The sequence below is a fragment of the Periophthalmus magnuspinnatus genome, chromosome 9 (genome assembly GCF_009829125.3).
Source record: "Periophthalmus magnuspinnatus isolate fPerMag1 chromosome 9, fPerMag1.2.pri, whole genome shotgun sequence".
Classification (NCBI taxonomy): Eukaryota; Metazoa; Chordata; class Actinopteri; order Gobiiformes; family Gobiidae; genus Periophthalmus; species Periophthalmus magnuspinnatus.
The window spans coordinates 19325303-19345576 of NC_047134.1; the positions used below are offsets into that span (position 1 = coordinate 19325303).

The following is a 20274-nucleotide window of genomic DNA, read 5'->3' on the forward strand; positions in this document are numbered from 1 at the left end:
ATAATGAACTGTCCACTCAAGGTACTTCTCCCCAAGAAATGCCCTGTGATGATGAGTAAGAATGTAGTTGTTTTTTGGGTTTTTTTTTGGAGTTCTTTTAATTTAGATTTTAAAGTGGGCTAAAGCTGCACTATGTTGCATTAAACTTATCTATCTCCATGGAGACAAGTGACACCAACAGGTCAAGTTACAGGTCAATTTATAGGAGGATACATAAAGTCTTCATAAAGACAAAGAACTTCCACAAGAAAATAGAGTACGTTTAAAACCTTTAAACAGTAATTAAACAGAAATGTTAAGAGAAAAATCATAGTTTGTGTTACTTTACTTGTTTATGGTTGTAAGTGTGTGAAGTTGTCTCCTTGTGCTCTTGTGTTGTCACTCACCTGCAGCTGTGCACAGTATACTGCACTGCTGTTTCACCTGTACATGAGACAACTGTCCTACTCAAACATCGAGCTAAATATCGGAGCAAAAGGTACGCAAAACTCGGTTGTCTGTTACTGTGAAGCGTTTTTGACTTTAATAAACAGTAGGAGCAGTAGATCTTGGCATACAGCAAGTATAGAGTGCACACCAAGCCCAGATACTTAAACATGCTCATTTAAGTGACTGGGCCGAACTCAACGGCGCATGTTTCTAGATGAGCCTTTTGCTGATAAGTACCACAAACTGAAGAAAAAGAAGTAAATATACAGTCTTATGATTGATCCATGAGTCTATGCTAGGCACATCCGGTGCGCTCGTGCCCACTGATCATGCGCAGTTGAGCTCTTCTCCCACGTGGGCGCACGCTCAGTCTCGCGCGCTGAGACTGTTCTGACTGTGGAGCTTTTGTCCTGACCGATCAGCGCGAGACCAGCTAGAGCAGAGCGAGGCGAAGCTAACGATTAAAAAGCTGTTTTTAGACAACTCAAGGATTTTGAGCTGAAGAAAGGTAAAATAGGTAAAAACTGACACAAAGTCCGACCTTTGTGAAAACTGTAGGTGCCCTGTCAGCTGAACATGAGCAGTTTGAGATGGGACAAATGATTTCTGGACAGGGGGGATTTTTTTTCGCTGCAGTACCACAGGTGCAGTAGCAACGAATGGCCACTAGTCTAACTCGAGACAGCTCTAAACTAATAATCTCTATCACAGCCTACTCCAAAATTTGCCTGTTCTTGCTTCCAGTGGGGTCCAATTTGTGGTCACGGTGTTGAATTGGTACATATCGTGAATGTTTGTGATGCCCATTTTATAACTTTTTGTCTGGGCTGGTCGATCCTATAAACCCCGTGTGAAACTACTCTCATTGTAATGTTGCACCGTAAAACAGAAACAACTGAGACAGTTGCGTTCACATTATTTTCATCCAGGAATGCACCGAGATGGGTAGTGGCCAAAATGCATGATTTTTGTTTAGTTCTCATTCAATAAAATTCCATACAAGGACATTTTTACAGTCTCAGCCAGGTAGCCTATTCCAGGACTTATACTTTCCACATCGAATGAATGTAGCATCAGAAATATAACATGATGGGACTTTCAGGTGTTTGCGTGTCAGCTTGCTAGTTTCATCAGTCAGTTTCAGTACAGCTTCACCTGTTAAATTGTCATCAGACGTATTGAATTTAGGCAACTGTTTCGACAGTAGATGGCGCTCTCACCTCACAGACTGCACCACTGTAAATCCACTGAAGGCCTGCTCTGGGGTTGACAGAAGTCTTGAGTTATAAATACTTAATGCTTTACCACTGTAGAAGCAGCGTCAACCAAATACAACAGCTCAATAGTGCCCGACCCTCATGTGGTGTTGGCTTTCTGCGTGTGATTAATGTGATCTATACGGCTGCGGCAACAACACGTGTCAGGGAAATTACACTTAAGATTCATTTCAATTTGTCCTAGTTATGGGGCTAATGTTATCAATAGCACCGATGATAATTTAAGATTTTTTTATTTTTTATTTTAGACCTCTAGACCTAGATAAATAGGCTTATAAATTATAGGCTAAATAGCTATACATACCTATACATACTTATAGACATTCTTATGTTCCCATCTGTGAGTGGCCTACAGAAATTACTTCAGTATAAAGACATATATCCCTGTTAAGAGATTTTTTCTTTTTAAGATCATGGCACCAGATCAAAACATACTGAATAGTGTCATTTTATATTACAAGCCTATTATGAATATGTGTTTTGTTTGTTTCATTCTTGTTCTTGCATTGTATTTTCCCTTTATTGTGTTTTTTTTTTTTTTTTTCTTCAATTGCAATTCAACTGTCTGGAAGTAAGCTACAGGAGTTATGGAAATAGGGGGAGGGGTGCTTTCATGGTTGTACTTCATGACTACTTATTGTTTAGTTATTCTTGGTATATTAAACAACAGTAAATATAACCTTTTGTAATATTATGCATTAACCTTCTCCCCAGTATCTCCCCTTTTCATGTGCACACGCCCACTGTTCTTTATATGACTGCAGTGCTCCTGACTTTAGCGTTTGTGGGGGCATCTTACCCTTGGTGCAGTGTGCATCAGGCTTGGACACTCAGCATTATCCACACATACGCTACGCTAGTGTCATGCAGTATACTCCTACCCCTATCTGCTTCAGTTACACACACACGCACACATAATTGTCCACAAACGGGCCGGGTCAGACACATTTTTGGCTGAGTCTTGGCTGCTCCTCTCCAGAACTGCGGGGGTGTGGGACATCTGCAATGCAGGAGTCTAAATATAGCGCAGGAATAAGAGGGGGACCGGGGGAGACAGAGAGGGGTGGAAGGATGAGAGAGGACAAGAAAGACAAATGATAACACCAATTGTTCATATGAATAACATGTACTGCATTATAAGAGTATTTACCTATACTATATATCTGGCTCATATGGACTTGTTATTGGTAAAACACTTTTCTTGTCAAGTTTTGTCCCTTGGTATACATGTGTGTAGAGGTCACACATATAGCAGAAATCGTAGGCCTATACCTTTCTTCAAATTAAAGGGGAACTCTGTTTGAAGGGGTTTGATAATTTTCCAAATGTTGGGCCCCTCAACATCGTATATGATATCAACTTATCACTGTCACGCTATCACATTATGTTGCCTTTTTTATATATTACCACAATACGTTTCTGACACTTTTGTGATCACTAAATTGTCGAAGAGGCCAGAAGAGGGCAGCAGAGGGTCATGGGGTTACTTCTTCTAAAGAAGTGAAATAGTTTTGGTTATAGTATATGAATATATATATGGCTAAATAGTTATAATTTATGAATATATATTTATCTTAGCTTTTTCTTGTTTCAGAAAGTTTGCTGTTGAAGACTCCCATGGGCAGGTGTAGATTTGGACAGTGGAGTGCTTAATGACGACTGCCAGGTTTCACGATTCTAATGCTCTTTCAGATATTCTACACTTGCCTCATGTTCTGTAACCTTGTCCATTTTTAAACCACGCTATAACTGTGTCCCTCAGCATTACTATACAATGAGCTATATTTTGATTGATGCTAAATTTCTGTTTTCACCTAACCCCGCCCACAACAAAAAAATTCAAAACCAATTTCCAACAATAAAACTGAAATGAAAATCTGCTGCTTGTTATGGTGAAGTGCGGCTCTGAAGATTTCTGCAACAGGAAGTCAATGGACAGGTTTTTTTTCAGCTATTTTCAAACAATATTGTGGTTTACAAAATAAAATAAATGATCTCCACATAGTTTAATACTAAATACCCCATATGTCATCTTTAAGACAATCATCTTTAAATTGTTGCAGTTAAAAACCTAAATTGCCTCTGTAGTGGTAAAAAGTTGTGAAAAAGTATGCATGACAATTGGATACACTGAATCTAAAAAAGAAAAGATGCAGTGAGCCATGAGTTCATATTGAATGTCAGCACCTCTTCAGCTTTGATATGACAAGATCACTAACAGTGGATTAGCATCCTCTCATTTCATCCAATTAAAACTGAGAGAATTTCATTACTTCCTCTTAGCAACAACAGAGCCGGGGGGCTGTTAAAAGCTGAGATTGAGTAGTTATTGCTTTATCTCTGACCGTCTCATGGGGAAGCTCAATTATGTATGCGCCTCCACCACAACAACGCAATGTGCTGACAGTGGAGCTCAGCACTATCCGAGCCAAGGACGCATGGTGTGTGCTGCACAGGCCAAAGGCTGCAGAGGGGGGGATTGATCACGCACTGAATTTTCAATAAATCTGGCCCCTCTGACACCCGGGACATTCGACAGCACAGCACAAGGCTCAGGTCCAGGCATAAGTCTAACATGTCGAAGGAGGACAAAAAAGCATCAATCACTGAGGCTGCTGCACTCAGAGCTGCACCCACAGAGCTACAGACAACAGGACAGATGAGTGGTGCTGCATATGTTATGTGTATTGTTATTGGGTGTGGCATAATAGTAGAGTTGTGGGTTTCAGCTGACATGACTATATTGTATAGGCCAACAATATTAGATGGAGGGCTGTTAAATCGAAGATAAGTGAAATGCAGATTCTTATTTTGTTACTAAAGGGAATGATCAGGTTCGAAATTTGTGAATTTATGTTTTAGATATTTCTCAGAAGAATGTAACCAATGGGGAAATCTTTCTCTTGTCTCCCTATCATCCCATTTTAGAATCTGAAAACCACCAATAGTGCTGTTCACTTCATGCAACTCACTGGCATCATCAAACCTGCTAAAGAAACTAATTGATACCAAAACTAGTTTCAAAACTAGATACTCATTTGAGCAGTTATTGATGCTAAAACGTCACATAGACAGGACAAAAATAAACCTTTCCTGAATAGCTTTAGAATGATCTTAAGCTGTATCAAAACAAATTACCTTGACAACTACTGCTATCTGGAGGGATACACAGATATAAGACCACATGGTGATATAAAACTCACATTCTATTGTCTAAATAGAGTGTCTTTTATTATCATTGTGGTATTGGAATCAGTATTGAGTCTATTCCCAAAATCAAGTTTGAAATTTTAGTATCATGCCAACACTAGTGTGTACCAAACTTTTTGTAAACAAAACAATACTTGGAGTTGTGTTTTCTTTTATTTATGAATCTTTAGTTTTGCTGTGTCACTGTGTCACTCCCCAACCTCCAGTCTCTTTCTCATTTGGAGCAAACCAACATTTGTCTTGGGCCCGTTTCTTCTGCCTCCCTGACAGAGTTATTGATTGCGTGTTAGTGCTGATAATGTCTTTGCCACTGTGCTGTGTACCCCCCACACAGAGAGCTGTAGTCTGCAGCCAAAATAAACTGGCCAAGGCTGTGATGAAGCTCTTAGAGGTGACAGCGGCGTTGGAGGGTCGACACTGGACACCCCTCATCCATCTTGTGCACGTGGGACCACTGCTTACCTGGGATCGGCCTGACACGAGGCAAAGAGATGAGTCGATAAGTACAGTGGCCAGCGATTATACAGGCCCGCAACATAAGGGCTGCAGCAGAGAGGCGTGGCAGGGAGGATAAGGACTGGGGTGGTCACTGGGTGTCCAGTCACATTTTGAGTTGTAAGATTGTTGTTGCAGGATTTTGTAGCAAAGATGCATGGTTACAGTGATTTTTATTTTGCACAGATTTTTAGATCCCTACTCCAAACATTTTGATTTGCCTCATTTAAATATCATGTGCCTCAAATGTGTTATTAATATTGGATTTATATTGAGCTTTTCCAGACACCTGCTGTGTGTATTGTACATTTTTCATTGACTCCTCACTATGGGGTGGTGTCACTATGGCCAGAGCTGCCCTGGAGTAGACTGATGGAAGAGTGGCTGCCGATATGAGCCATCAGCCCTTCGAACTACGACCAACACGCACACCGTATTCATGCATAATCAAGGAGGATGAAATGTCTTGCTTAAGGACACAACAGTTTCTACTAGAGCCACTGCTGCTCCACTGTGGCATCTGGAATTTTCATCAGTCTCCCATCCAAATACTAAAAAGACCCAGACTTAGCTTCTGAGATTTGACGAGATCAGTCATTGACAAACAAATACGGCCACACATTGGACTAGAGGACTTAAGGGTCATATTTCACAGTATTTATAGCAATATTCATGCCTTTCAAACTACTGTTGGACTAATGTATATGTTTACATGTTTAATTAAGGTGCAACTTGAAGGTGCAATATGTTATTTCTCTGCTACACTGTCCGCCATCTGCACGTCTTCACATAGAGGTCACTGCTATACGCCTGCAACCTCATGACATCAGCATGTGGAACACGGAATTTTTAGCTTTTTGAAGATGACAAACTGACTCATTTATATACTGAATGGCATTATTAGATGGTTACAAGCACCAAAAAGTGAGTTATGATCAGAAAAACACAACCAATACACACATTTTCATAACAGTTGATAACAGATTTGGGGTCTCTAATATCTGTTCTAACTGTGCACCATTGACACCTCTCGATAACTGTAACCTTTTCATAATCCCTGTTCTCACACAGAAACACTACTGAAATGATGCATGTGCCCTTTCCCGTTCTGGGACGTCCTGCCCCTGCACAGACAAGCATTTAACGTCTTTTTATTCTTCCCATGAGGCTGTGCTGGCAAAGCTGGGATATTACTCCATACATCAGCTCAGTGAGTTAAATATGTGGTAAGATGGAGTAGCCGGCTGCAGCAGAGAGTATTAAAGTAGTGCAGCTGACATATGGGCATCGTGTAAATCAGGCTCTGAGATGATGTGAGTACATGTAAACAGCTTTGAAAGAGAAACATGCATAGATTTGTTTATTATATGATCCTAACACACAGTTTAGCAGTTAGGCCCTCATTTGCATGTATTTTATTGCCTTGGGCATGCAGCAAATGGTGCGTTAAATACATGCCATTAACTGCATGCCTGAGAGATTTCCTTACAATTTGCCCACTCATGCAGCTGATATGGTGAATAATTATTATTCATTCAAATAAAAGCTATTATGGGCAAAAAAGCTGATGCTATGTGAAAAACTGTATTGGTTAGCAAGCTTCTCAGATTGCTGTAGTATATGGCTTCTATAGCGGTACAGATTTTGCCTAGTCTGCCTTACAATCGTATGATAATTGTAAAGAAATGTCTTATGTTACCAGTTATATTGTATACAATAGTCTATGGAGAAATGATACAACTAAAAACTGTCAAGACTCTTAGAGGGGACATATTATGAAAATCAACTTTTAAGAGCTTTTAAGCATAACCATGTTTCCTTATCATGAATTTACTCAATCTTGATTAAGTAATCTCATATCGTCCTGCATTTGACGTTGCTCAGAAAATTCCTGTTTTCACCTACCCCCTATCTCCACCCATTGCTCTGTACTTACTTGTCATTACTGAAAAAAATCAGACTGGGTCATACTAGTTATGTTAAAAATGTCTATGGCATTTCACCATAGCTGTTTATTACTGTAAAATGCCACAATGAATCAGTTGGGACAGTTCTACAGTTTTTAATCAGAAGAATTATTATTAAGTATTTTTAGATGAACATTACAGTTCAGTGAACCAAATAAAAAAATCATGATCTATGTATGTTATAGGTTTATACTAAATACCTGGAAAAAAATAATCTGTTATTTTCTTCTTTAAGAAAAGCACAATTCAAGACAGTTTAGTTTAAAGTTTAAAGTATGCTGTACTGAATTAGTAAAAAGACTGAAAATGCACTATGTGATCGAGGGGTTTGATGTTGTGAGAGATTCCCAGTCTCTAAAATTGTACTGAATATCTCTCCATGCACTTCACCTCCATTTCACACTGCCTACTGTCCAGTGAATCTTACTGGCAAGTAGCCTTTGTATACTCAAGTACTACAGATAATAGAGTGTTCTACACTAAAATAACATATGTGTAAATGAAAACAAAATACCATTGATTTGGTTAATAAATGTCTTTATTTGGCTTTGAGACTCAGACTGCATGATAGAGCAGCACATACAGATCACAGTAGTTTTAGCAGGAATGGTTCGGTTTAGTGTCAGCATTCCTCATCTACCTCCCCTTTTCTAAAACAACAGACTAAAATGTTGTGTTGTGGTCTTTTTCTGCAGCAAATGGTTAAGGCAAGATTTATAATTCACACAACAAGCAAAAATCTATTCCATCCAAGAATCAGGCCATGCATTCAACGCCCATAAGCTGGTTCATTTGTCACCATGGGGTGTAGTGATATGGTGAGTGCGATTAGCCCTTAGTTGTGACTCTATCTGTTATATTTAGCCGTGAACTTAGTTCATTTAGACCCACCTGACACAAACATATGGGCTCATGTCAGTGTCACCACCAGATGCTGTGGCACTTATGACCACGTTTTCCTTCACCTCCTGCAAAATGAGCAACCTTGACTCCATATAACACTGTATACATCCTCTGCGATGCCATATATTGAATGCACATTTTGACAGTAGCGGAGCTATCTTTACTATTTTTAAAAATGTATTTTCATATAGAGTTCATAATCAGTATACGCAAATATTTCAAGCATTTCTTACTTTTTATGAGGAATTTCGCTTCGAGATCTTCACAATTTAATGTAAAAATGTTTGAAAAATTTCACTTTGTATGAATGTATATTGCTAATGTATAATAACAACATTCATAAAGGTTGCTAAATGTCCCTATCTAAACACGTACACAGCTGTGGAAGTTGTTTCCATTTTCCAAAACCCTCTCATTCAATGTGATTTTTAGTGGCTAATGCGAATGTATTGAAAATGCTAACCCTATATTTTTTACCTATAAGTCCATGGGACACTGTTAATGCTAAGGAACAGTGACAAATGAACCAACTAAAGGGAGGGATTATAATTCATTTTCCCAAAACATATATTATATTCTGCAGCAGCGATTTCTATTTAAACTCTTTATATTTTATCATTCCCAGAGATGCACCACCCGCGGTTTCCAGCGAATGAAAACTCAGCCCCCCCGTTACAATATATTTCCCCATCAGTATATACATGAATCAGTCAACATTATTGCCGTGCCGTGACGCTACAGTGACAAAATGAAAAGTGCTCAAAATGGCAGCGTACAATACTCTTGTGTCATGGTGGGATTGAAGCATTTATGAGTGAAAATTGTGTAACCCATAGACCTCCTTAGAATTTGACACTATCAGGAATGAGCTGGTAATAGTTACTTTCATTGAATGTAAAAATCAAAATAGCACCGTTAAAGTTGGCTGTGTCTTTTTTGATTAGAAGTGTGCGTTTTTGTACAATTGTGTGCTGAATATTGTTGCTTTCGATGGTTGATTGTACTGTTCATGCTTGGCTCATTTTCAATGCAAGTGTGTGGGAGAAAGCAGTGAGAAAATCGTTAAATTCATTCTTTGAGATACATTAACTCTTTTCTAATGAGGAAGGGTTGATTTTTTAAAACTGGATTATGGTACTCCAATTGTCCTCTGAAGTTGAATTTGTCACATTTACTTTGTTAACCATTTCTTTTTTCCCTCTTGTGTCATAATTGTTCTTGATTTCTCCCACTTCAAATGAGACTTTTGACCAAATACTACTTCAGAGAATAACTGGAGACATTGTTGATAGGCTATAAAACCTAAAGTAGATACAGTAATTTAGTTGCAGAAAATGTATAAGATATGAAGTATTGATTAAAACGTCAAAACATTGTTAACTTCTAACTTTCCAGTGCATGTAAAACTAGTAGACTACGTTCTTGAAATTTGTCAGTTCTAAACAAAATTTTAAAAAGTTCTAATACTTCAATACCTGCCTCTGTAACCTCAATATTTATTGGTTTCATGATGGGAAATGTGTCAGTGTGAGGCTTTTAGACAGTGGTTTGGTGCATGATATGAGCTGTAGGCTGTAGTCTTGTGGAGAATAGTGAATGGGACAACATAGCATAGGTATTGGAGAAATTTAAGCTCACTATATGTACTTTTTAGCACCAATACTCTGATTGTGAATAGTTTGAAATAGTTCCTATGCAAAAAATGAAGTATGTGTAGACTGCAACTACAAATGATACAGTAACATTTTGAGTGGTAGTGCCCAGATATGCATGTTGTAATTTGCTTTGATATATAAATGATGTTGAAGCAATGTGTTCTCAATACTCTGAGTCTAGTAATTTATGAAAACAAGTGTAATGGGCATCTATAAATTGTATTTCACACACGTTTTAGGATTTAAAATGCCATGATATCTGAAATGTATCAGTCAAGTAACTACTCCTGGATATGTATATGACTCTAACATCGTATGTATAATAACATGATTTAATTAGAAAGTTTATTGGAATAGTGCAATAATTTATCAGCTTAGGTTTTGTAATGCTCAAGCCACCATAAGGTTGGTATGAGCTAAATGACTGGTAGTAATGATATGATATGTTTTCAAAAGGCTATTGAAGCTCAAAAATATGAATGTTGCAAAATGTCACATAATGTGGCTTTAAATCCACTATGACTTGTGTTTTTTCATATGTTTTATGCCAGGTGTTGCCTCAAAATGCATTTGTCTATTTCCATTTTGTCCCATTCATATGCCCACATGAACATAGCCTACATGTATGTGACTGGTGTAATGTATTCAGTTTTTGCTGGTCTTGGAGCTAGAGCTATCCTTCTCTTTCTTCTTCTCCTTCTCCTTGTCTTGCTTATCGTCCTTATCTTTGCCTTTCTTATCCTGCTTCTGCTCCTCCTCTTCCTCCTCTTGGTCATCATCACCCTCTCCCTCCTCACCTCCCTCCTCATCACCTCCCTCCTCATCTCCTGCCTCATCATCTCCCCCCTCCTCATCTCCTCCCTCCTCATCCTCTCCCTCCTCCTTCTCCTCCTCATCCTCTCCCTCATCCCCATCCTCCTCGGGTTTGGACCTTCTGTAGGCTCCAAGGGTGTAGCTGCGAGGGGACATGTAGGAGAAGCCCGGATATCCAGACTGCACCATGGACCCGCCGACAGAGCTGAGGCGGCACTCCTCGCCCTCCAGCAGCTTCCTGTTTAAGGCACACAAACAGAACAGGGACATAAATCAGAGAATGCTTCAACAACGTTCAGGATTGGCGTAGCGGAGAATGGGCCATGCGTTTTAATCATGATGAATTAAAGCAAATATCCCAATATGTGAAATCCCTACATGTCATCAAACTCCTATCAACAACCTGTGAGCAACTACATTTGTCAAGCAGGGACCTAAATTGATTATAATATAGGTGTGGTTCACAGGTTGATATTTTGTTTGGTAAGTATACTAAATGTATTTAAAGATGCATTATGTAACTTTTCTGCAACCTGCTTGTTCTATAGAGTTGTTATTGCTTAGCCAGGAATGTCCCATAGTATGCCCATAAGCTCATGTGTCTTTTTTTTTTTTTTTGGTACAAAAATATCTTGGAAAAACATGCATTCTTGCTGTGAGTGGGGTTGACAAAAAGTTGAATGCCTTACTATGGATCATGTCAGACAAAGCAATTACTATTAAGTACTATCTCTATGAAGACAAGCAGGTGGCAGACCCTCCATCAGAAAACTTACATACTTTAAATGTATTTTTCATCTCCTGTTTTTTCAGTATAAACTCACCTGTAGGCAGCGATCTCAATGTCCAGAGCCATCTTGACATTGAGCAGGTCCTGGTACTCGCGCAGGTGGTGGGACATCTCTCCTTTAGTGGTGCGCAGGGCTGCCTCCAGCTGCTGGATGGTGTCCTACAAAAAAACAGTAACACCCGGTAAGGAATCCGAAGAGAACTTTAACTCTGACTTTTAACCCCAATACAGCACTAGTTTTAGCGTTTGTAATAACTTTGACAAGATCTTTTTGGTTCTTGAATATATCTTAGTTCTAACTTGCAGCATGATTTGGATATTAAGATTAATTGTTATGGATTTTATACAGTATCAAATTGTTTGTAACTTAGTAAACTGGTAGGTACTGCATTTATTTTGTTGTATTGTTTCATTTTATACTATGCTCCAAATTTCAATAGGGCTCCTCTAATTACTAGTATTAACTCACATCTTATTGCTCACTGTGAGGCCTATTGCAGAACTAAACCCTGTACTCTCTTGAACTTGAATAATCTCATCTCTCTCCACCTGTCGCTCAATCCATCACCTGCAGCTCGCCGATCTCCTGGTTGTGGCGGTCCTCCATCTCAGCAATCTGCCTCTCTAGTGCCTCATTGTGGCCCCTCAGAGCCTCAATCTCCAGAGTGCGCGCCTGGACCTGTCGGCGGTACTCGGTCAGCTCCTCTTTAGAGTGTTTGATGGCGTCCTGGTTACGGGCCGCCGCCTCCGATACTGTGGCGATCTTGGAGCGGTACCAGTCCTCAGCCTGAGCCTGGTTTCGGGCAGAGAGGTTTTCATACTGAGAGCGGATGTCCTTCAGAGCAGCCGCCAGGTCCGGTTTGGCCATGTCCATCTCCACCGACACCTGCAGGGGGACACAGAGAGCTGGATGATGTATGAGGTATGGCATGTTGTTTAAAATAAAGTATTGGATGGCAAGGTGGTATAGTAGTTAACACTCCTGGAACCCTCACTGCAAGAGGTATAATTCCTGGAGCGGGTAAGCCCTTCTGTGTTGTGTTTGCATGTTCTTATTGTACCAGCAAGGTTTCCACCCTTATCACTAAACACAACAGAACTGAGGAAGGTTAAAACTTATACAAAAATAATATAATATGCATATATACGTAATGTTATCATTTTCTACCTGCTATGTGCCACAGTGAGCTTTTGCTGCTACATATGAAGGTTGGACGAATCAATGGATACTGACAATTCACTTTGCCAAAATAAACTGTAATGTGTGTTAGATTTGCAGTCAGAAAGGTAAATGATGCAAAATGACAACCACATCTTCATATGTCTGACACAGGGCCAGCGGTGTTTATAGTCTTACATTGTATATAAGTAAGTGGCACATAATTGGTGAATAGACTGACATTGCTATCAGTTAGAAAACCGCTCATTAAAGGTTACTGAAATTTCTTTAACCAATTGACTTTATTGATCATTTTATATTACTTTGAATGAAAAATGTATGTACATCTGCTGACCACAAAATTCCAATGGACATAATGTTTCATAACCTAGGGCTGAATCTGCTTCTTCTAACATGAGGAGTGCAGCCCATAAACTTGAGTAAACCAATACTCTGGACAGCTGAGAGGTACCATCTATTCCCCATCCCCTCCCCTTCTCTTCGATCTTCGTGCCGTTGCCGTATGCATTTATGTATAAGGTGTGGTGTGTCCAGTGAGGTGATACGCAGCACTGATGAAGAAGCTGCTGAATCAGGCCTTCTGGTGCTGTGCTGTCAATAGCTTACAAGGCAATACCATTCCCCACAGACGGACAGCGAGAGGACGCCCGGGAGGAATCTACCCAGCAACCAGTGCTTTAGCAATCACTTCTCACTGCAGCTAATTGATTTGATGTCCATTGCAGTTGCAGTGTTGAGCTTTGTTGTAAAAGCAACATTCATTCGATAAAAAATAAATAAATAAATAATGTATATTGACATTAGAGTAAATTAGGCTGATAATTTGGTTTAGGTAGAAGAGATCAAATACAGCAATGAGTTACAATGCCAAATGTATTATAAGCAGTAAATGTTTTGGTTATTATTTTTAACGAATAAATGGATTTTTTTTTTTTCATGTCTAAAAAGTTACACTTAAAAAACATATAACAACAATTGGGGGTTCAGGCATGTTCAGTGGCTTGGGAGGACCACACCCTGCAATTAGCTTAATGTAAAGTAATTGCCACACTTTTTCCGTGAAGGATAGCCCTCATGATTCTTCTGCCCTCAAATATTGACTAACAAATAAGTTTCCGGTTACACAATAACTATTTCATATTTTTCTGTAGGGCACCAGCACTTATATTCAGAGAAAACTAAAGTTACGACTCAAATCTGTCAAAATGTGTTGCATCATATTTTTTATTATTATTATTTTTTTTTTAGTGGCTATGTTTTGGAAGAAAAGGGGCATCTTTATCTTCGTGCTGTTCGTTTACATGAGTTAATTTAGTGTGATCTGCATAGACTAGAGCGGCCACGCCCCTAATGCGCACCCCATAATCTCTCTCCCGGCCCCATCAATAAAACAAATCATCTACATATTTTGCTGCGTCAAAGTTGCTCAACCATCGCAAATTGTTCCCACAGCAACAGGCAAGTATTCTCAATACTTCATTTGAGCAGAGGTGAAATGAACTGCCATATTCAGAACAGAGAGGAGTAGTCTGCGGGACTGTGCGTGCGGGGGCGTGAGAACGCGGGGGGTGCTGCAGAGCAGAAGCACGAGGCGCTGCAGTGCCATTAATTTATCCGTGCCCAGCTGGACCAAACAGAATCCATGCCTCTGTTACTTTTTTCACTTGTTTCTTATGGTTACTACATAGCTCCATCTGCTCAGCTACTATTTATGCAGCTCTTGGGATTGATAAGTAAGTTTTGTTTACTTTCAGAAAAGAGGGGGGAATGACACGTGCGTGTTTGTGCGTGTGCAGTACCTGCGTGGCCTGCAGTGATGCCTGCAGCTCGTGCAGCTCCTCCTCGTGGACTTTCCTGAGGAAGGCGATCTCGTCCAGCAGAGCCTCCACTTTCTTCTCAAGCTCGAGACGCGCGAGCGTGGCATCATCCACGTCTTTCCGGTAACCCTTGAGCGCGTTCTCAGCCTCCTCGCGGAGCCGGCTCTCCTCATCAAGCTTTTCTCGCGAGCGCTCCAGTGCATCATTCATCTGCACGCAGTCCACGTGCATCTGGCTCTTCTCGTGCGTCAGCTCCTCCACACGCGCCCGGAGCTCACGGATCTCCTGCTCATAGAGCTCGTGCAGGCGTGAGGGCTCATTGTGGCGCTGCCGCAATAGCGTCACCTCCGCCTCAAGCACGCGGTTGTGCTGCTCGAGGCTGTGCACCTTCTCGATGAACGACACGAAGCGGTCATTGAGCCCCTGCAGTTGCTCCTTCTCGTTGGTGCGGACAATCTTCAGCTCGTTGGTCATGGCCGTGGAGGCGCACAGCTCCAGAGGCTCGTGCATGGCCAGGTTCACGCGCGGCGCAGCACTCCTGCGGATCCCGGAGGAGGACATGGACGGGGAGCTGTACCGGTGATGGACGCTGCGGAGTCCCGAGGAGTGGGCACGGGACGGGCTGGCCATCGACATGCGCCCGGAGCGTGGAGCATCGCCGAAGATCTTCCGGTACGAGCTGGAGCTGTACACTTCACTGGAGAAACTCATGGTCCTGAACGGGGCAGAGTGCGCGAGGAGCTGAACACGGGAAGAGTGAGGAGAGAAAGTCAGATGCGCGTGAGCTCTGCCAGGACAGGTGCCTTTATAGAGCACGCGCCGCGCATCATTTGACGCATAGCAAACTCAGACTGGGGAGACAACAAGGAGAGAGAGGAGTGAAACCTGCGGATTTGGCAGAAACACCCCCAGCACCACACCCCCGCAGCGCGTGAAGGGGGCACGACCCACTCATGCAGAACCTCTGTGTCCAATGAACCCAGCCCGTTTGTTCCGCCTCACGACTCATGAAAAGCTTTAGTTATAAGTTCAATAAAAAAACAACCACATCAGTGTGGGTTATACCGACCCATCCTTCACTGGGACAGGTCCCAGCGGTGTCACTGCTGCGGCTGCACGCCGCACGAGATCAATGAAAGCTGTGTGCGCGTGGTGCTGCAGTCTGGGGGTCCGGACTCCGCAGGATCTGAATAATGTGATGATGGGACAGTTACATCTGAGAGTTGGTTCGTTTAACCCCACACTACGTGTTCACTTAGTTTAGAAACAACCCAAACTAAACAGGCAGTGGTGGCTCCATCACTCATACTCATACCGTCAGTTTCTCCAAATGCCCCTTCATGTTTTGTGGAGAGCTTGTGGTCCTGGTCCTTGCGCAACCACGCCTCAAGAAAGGGGTCAGGTAGAGGTCTAGAGCTGTGCCCTTCCCGGGACAGGTACGGTTGCGGCGTGTAGCATCATTACTGTGTAAAGGCTTTGTGGAGAAAGTACTGTAGTTATTAACCGTATAAACGTTCAGTTTTAACTGCCGGTCAGTTTTGTCTCTTTTCCCAGGTCTTTACATGTTCAGCTCGTTTTTTATAATTCAATTTAATATTCAGAAGTTTGAGCCACTGACGCTATGTACAGTAATGACTTACTTTTAATGGCTTAAAACAGGTCTACTTATTCGACATTTTATAATGAGTCCATCCTATGTTCCTTTTACTCACACATTTTACTACCATTACGCACCACTTGGGGGCGCTAAAGCATCACCAGTCATCTGTGCACCTCACGTAATTTCTCACTGGACAGTTTGCACATTTTCTGCACTAATCTCTACAGCTACACATTGATTAGGTTATTGTCTATCTGAGTTAAAAAGATATGGACAACCAAATATTTATAGTCTTACAATTTATTTATTATTGTATTATCTTGTGCTTTGGCTACTTCAGTTAACCACCTTAAGGTCGTTTGGTTCCATAAATATGACGATACAATATGCAGTATGCAGCATCTTTAAATGTTTCTCTAGTGACGACATATAAACCTGGTTCATGTACTTGTATTACAATGTTTGAATAGAACACCAAACGCTTTGACCTACTGCATGATTTACATTTGAATCCTAATAAATTATACATGTATGCAGTGTTGCAAGTGATGCAAGACGTGGGCCTATCTTCAACTTGTGCCTTGGTTTCAAAAAAAGCTCAACCTCAAAACCATCAAAAACATTCATTTCACTTGGTTAGAGCCTACTTTGGTCTTATACACCATAGACTACTTAAAATGCATGATTCTACAATGAGACAAAAATGAATGAATACAAAATACTATTGCTCATGTGTGATACATTTTTCTCCAGTCTCTTTCAGCCATTTTGTCTGCAGCAGCAATAAAAATCACAGCAAAACGTGGTGTGTGACTCAGCAACAAAAAATTTGATAACTCAAGAGTCTTTTTTCTTCTTTTTTCAGCCAATTTCCCCTGCAACTTATTCAAATTGTAACTTTAAAAATCCTTTACAAGATGGACCTCCTCGATTTATGTCTATATATCTTGAGCAGATCGAGTCTAGAATTTTTGTTATGACTGAATTTAGTTTAGGAAAATAGCACTGCCCTTATCTCTTACCTGGACAAAAGGACATGGCCCCCACCATGGTAAGAAAACACTTTGTTCTTGTTTGTACATTTACATAAGAGCGTGTTTCCCCAAAACATCAAAAATCAAATATTAAAAGTGGGCTGTAGCAAAGAAACACTCATTGCTACAGCCCACATTAACCTCCAAGTCAAAGAGGCAATGCATAAATAAATGAATAACAATAAAACTAAAACTTATCTGTGTCAAACGTGACCAGTAGGGGGTAATGTTGCTCTTTTATCCTCCACAAATTCTCAGTAATGGAAGGAAACCCAAGTAAAACACCAATTTGCAAGTATAATTTGAATAGTAGCTCTTAATATGACAAGAGTGCCACGTCTTAGTTCACCTTTTTGTAGGTTTCCCTGTGTCTTTGTAGGATTCTTCATGGTACTCTGATGTCCTCCAGAGAAAACAAAAATCTGAAACTAAACAAAAAACAAACCAGAAGTATACATAAGCAGCCATAACCCAAAGAACAGCTACAGTCTGAATATGTGATCTCTCTTTTTAAGTCACTGAAAAGGCTAGAAGTAGCATCAGGACAAGTTTGCATAGCACTGGTTGATCCCATAGCTGGAGAATCAGTTTCTTACATACAGGGACGTACATACGCTTCATGATGTTCCTTTCTATTGATTTTAACAGACCATACCAAGACTCACAAATCACTAAAACTAAACAAGACTAAAGCAGACAAACCCAGATTGGACCAGGACTGATTCAGAATAAAGACCACGCTAAACTGGGATATAATGCTGGATTGGGGTTGTCAAAAGTACAGAAAATCAGACACTAATTCATACTAAAACTAATATCAAAACAAGATACTATTTGACTAAGTTTCAATACTACAAAAAGAATCACATTAACAGCATCAAATCAGAATTAATATAACATGGTAACATAAAGAAAAACATTATTTTGTATATGAAAATTACATTCTATTGTTTAAAAAATGTTATATTAGTTGTTCTATCATAATCAGTAACGAGTATTGAGTGTATTCCTTAGTATTGAATTCGAGTTTGAAATTTTAATATGACAGCTGGACTAAACCCAATTTTTTTTTTAAATGGCATAACTGGCCCTAACCAGGACTAAACCATACATCACACACACTGAATACATATGTGCTCTTCTTTGTTTAGTGGCAGGTAGCAGATGGCAGGAGAATTGTGGTCTCAGGAGAGTGCACATCCCTTCTGATCACTCCATCTGAAGTAGAACAAAAGGAGCTGGAGAGGCCTGGATGTGAAACTGAGAGAGGGGCACTACGGCTGGGCTAAAACTCGCACTAACACCTGGCAAATCAAAGGACCCCTAAGAGAAGTGAAGAGATGAGCAGATTGTGCAGCAAACACAGGGGAATACGTGAGTGATGACATTAGAGTATGCAATGACAACAGTTGGACGGATAGATTAGATAGAATCTCACAGAGGGAAAATCACTGTACTCAGACTAAATAAATCCAAAATTTAAAAAAGATGAAAAAGTAAAACCAATTAATAATAATACATTTGTTGTATGTAGCCTGTTTCTTTTCCAGTTGCTATAATTTTAGGGATTACTTAATCAACTTTTAGATTTTGCTGTAATAAGACACACCTGTAGCCGCAGCTGCCCAGGGTTGATTTATGAAAGTGTGACCTTCAATCAGCACCATGAGCCTCTGATGACCAGTTTCTCAGAATCACATTTACTTACCCAAATACATACAATACATGGGCAAGGTCTGAGTGAAATGTCTTCCCACTGCCAGTGTGCAGTTGTCAGCGCTGGGATTGAACCAGCAGGTTTGAGCTACAGCGGCCCCCCAACTGTGATGTCTGCAACCAAGGAATTGCATAAAGGATTACATGAATATTACGACCATGTGCTGTAAAGAAAACATCTGTAACACTGTCAATCAAATGGCTGTGCTAGTTAGTCAGATCAGTTCTACATTTCACTTATATACTTCTACATTTCATATATATATATATATATATATATATATATATATATATATATATATATATATATATATATATATATATATATATATATATATATATATATATATATATATATATATATATATATATATATATATATATATATATATATATATATATATATATATGAGAATGACAGAATGAGGGAAAAGAAAAATCCAGAAAATCACATTGTCTGATTTTTAAAGAATTTATTTACAAACTATGATGGAAAATAAGTATTTGGTCAATAACAAAAGTTCATCTCAGTACTTTGTTATATACCCTTTGTTGGCAATGACAGAGGTCAAAGGTTTTCTGTAAGTCTCCACAAGGTTTTCACACAGTGTTGCTGGTAGTTTGGCCCATTCCTCCTGCAGATCTCCTCTAGAGCAGTGATGTTTTGAGGCTGTCACCCCCATGTTTCACAGTAGGTATGGTGTTCTTTGGATGCAACTCAACATTCTTTCTCCTCCAAACATGACAAGTTGAGTTTTTACCAAAAAATTCAGTTTTGGTTTCATCTGACCATATGACATTCTCCCAATCCTCTTCTGGATCACCCAAATGCTTCTCGAGCAAACTTCAGAATTGCCTGGACATGTCCTGGCGTAAACAGGGGGACACGTCTGGCACTGCAGGACTCCCTGGCGGTGTAGTGTGTTACTGATGGTAGCCTTTGTTACTTTGGTCCCAGCTCTCTGCAGGTCATTCACTAGGTCCATCCGTGTGGTTCTTTTTCTTTTTTCTCACCGTTCTTGTGGTCATTTTGACCCCATGTGGTGAGATCTTGCATGGAGCCCCAGATTGAGATAGATTATCACGATCTTGTATGTCTTCCATTTTCTAATACTTGCTTCCACAGTTGCTGCTTACCTATCACAAATTCAGTCTTCCCAGCTTGGTGAAGGTCCACAATTTTGTTTCTGGTGTCCTTTGACAGCTCTTTGGCCTTGGCCATAGTGGAGTTAGGAGTCTGACAGTTTGAGGTTATGGACAGGTGTCTTTTATACTGATAATGAGTTCACCACTGATGCCTTCACTTTCCAGACCTTCTTCAGCTCTTCTTTGGGCCTCTGGTATTTCTCTAGTTTCTCATGTTCCTTTTTCCTCATGTTCTAATCATT

General features: G+C 40.2%; 2 protein-coding genes across 3 annotated transcripts in view; both read right to left on the reverse strand.

The window, feature by feature from the left end:
• The window catches only part of si:ch211-12e13.1 (uncharacterized), a 28681-nt gene extending 27919 nt beyond the window's left edge, over positions 1 to 762 (reverse strand). The window contains exon 1 of one of the 2 annotated variants that reach the window (XM_055224155.1): positions 387 to 751. In XM_055224155.1, coding sequence (XP_055080130.1) covers positions 387 to 604 — 218 coding nt within the window. In that variant the 5' untranslated portion in view covers positions 605 to 751. Of the gene's footprint in view, positions 1 to 386 lie in introns of both variants that reach the window. The other variant, XM_033972538.2, reaches the window with a different exon arrangement.
• A 7139-nt stretch (positions 763 to 7901) lies between these two features.
• zgc:65851 (uncharacterized protein LOC321113 homolog) lies at positions 7902 to 15320 on the reverse strand. Its single transcript, XM_033972711.2, has 4 exons — positions 14519 to 15320; positions 12108 to 12425; positions 11574 to 11698; positions 7902 to 10987 (listed from the first exon to the last, which is right to left on the reverse strand). The coding sequence occupies exons 1-4, from the start codon at positions 15245 to 15247 to the stop codon at positions 10582 to 10584; spliced, it is 1578 nt and encodes a 525-aa protein (XP_033828602.1). The 5' UTR covers positions 15248 to 15320; the 3' UTR covers positions 7902 to 10581.
• Positions 15321 to 20274: the final 4954 nt, after the last annotated feature.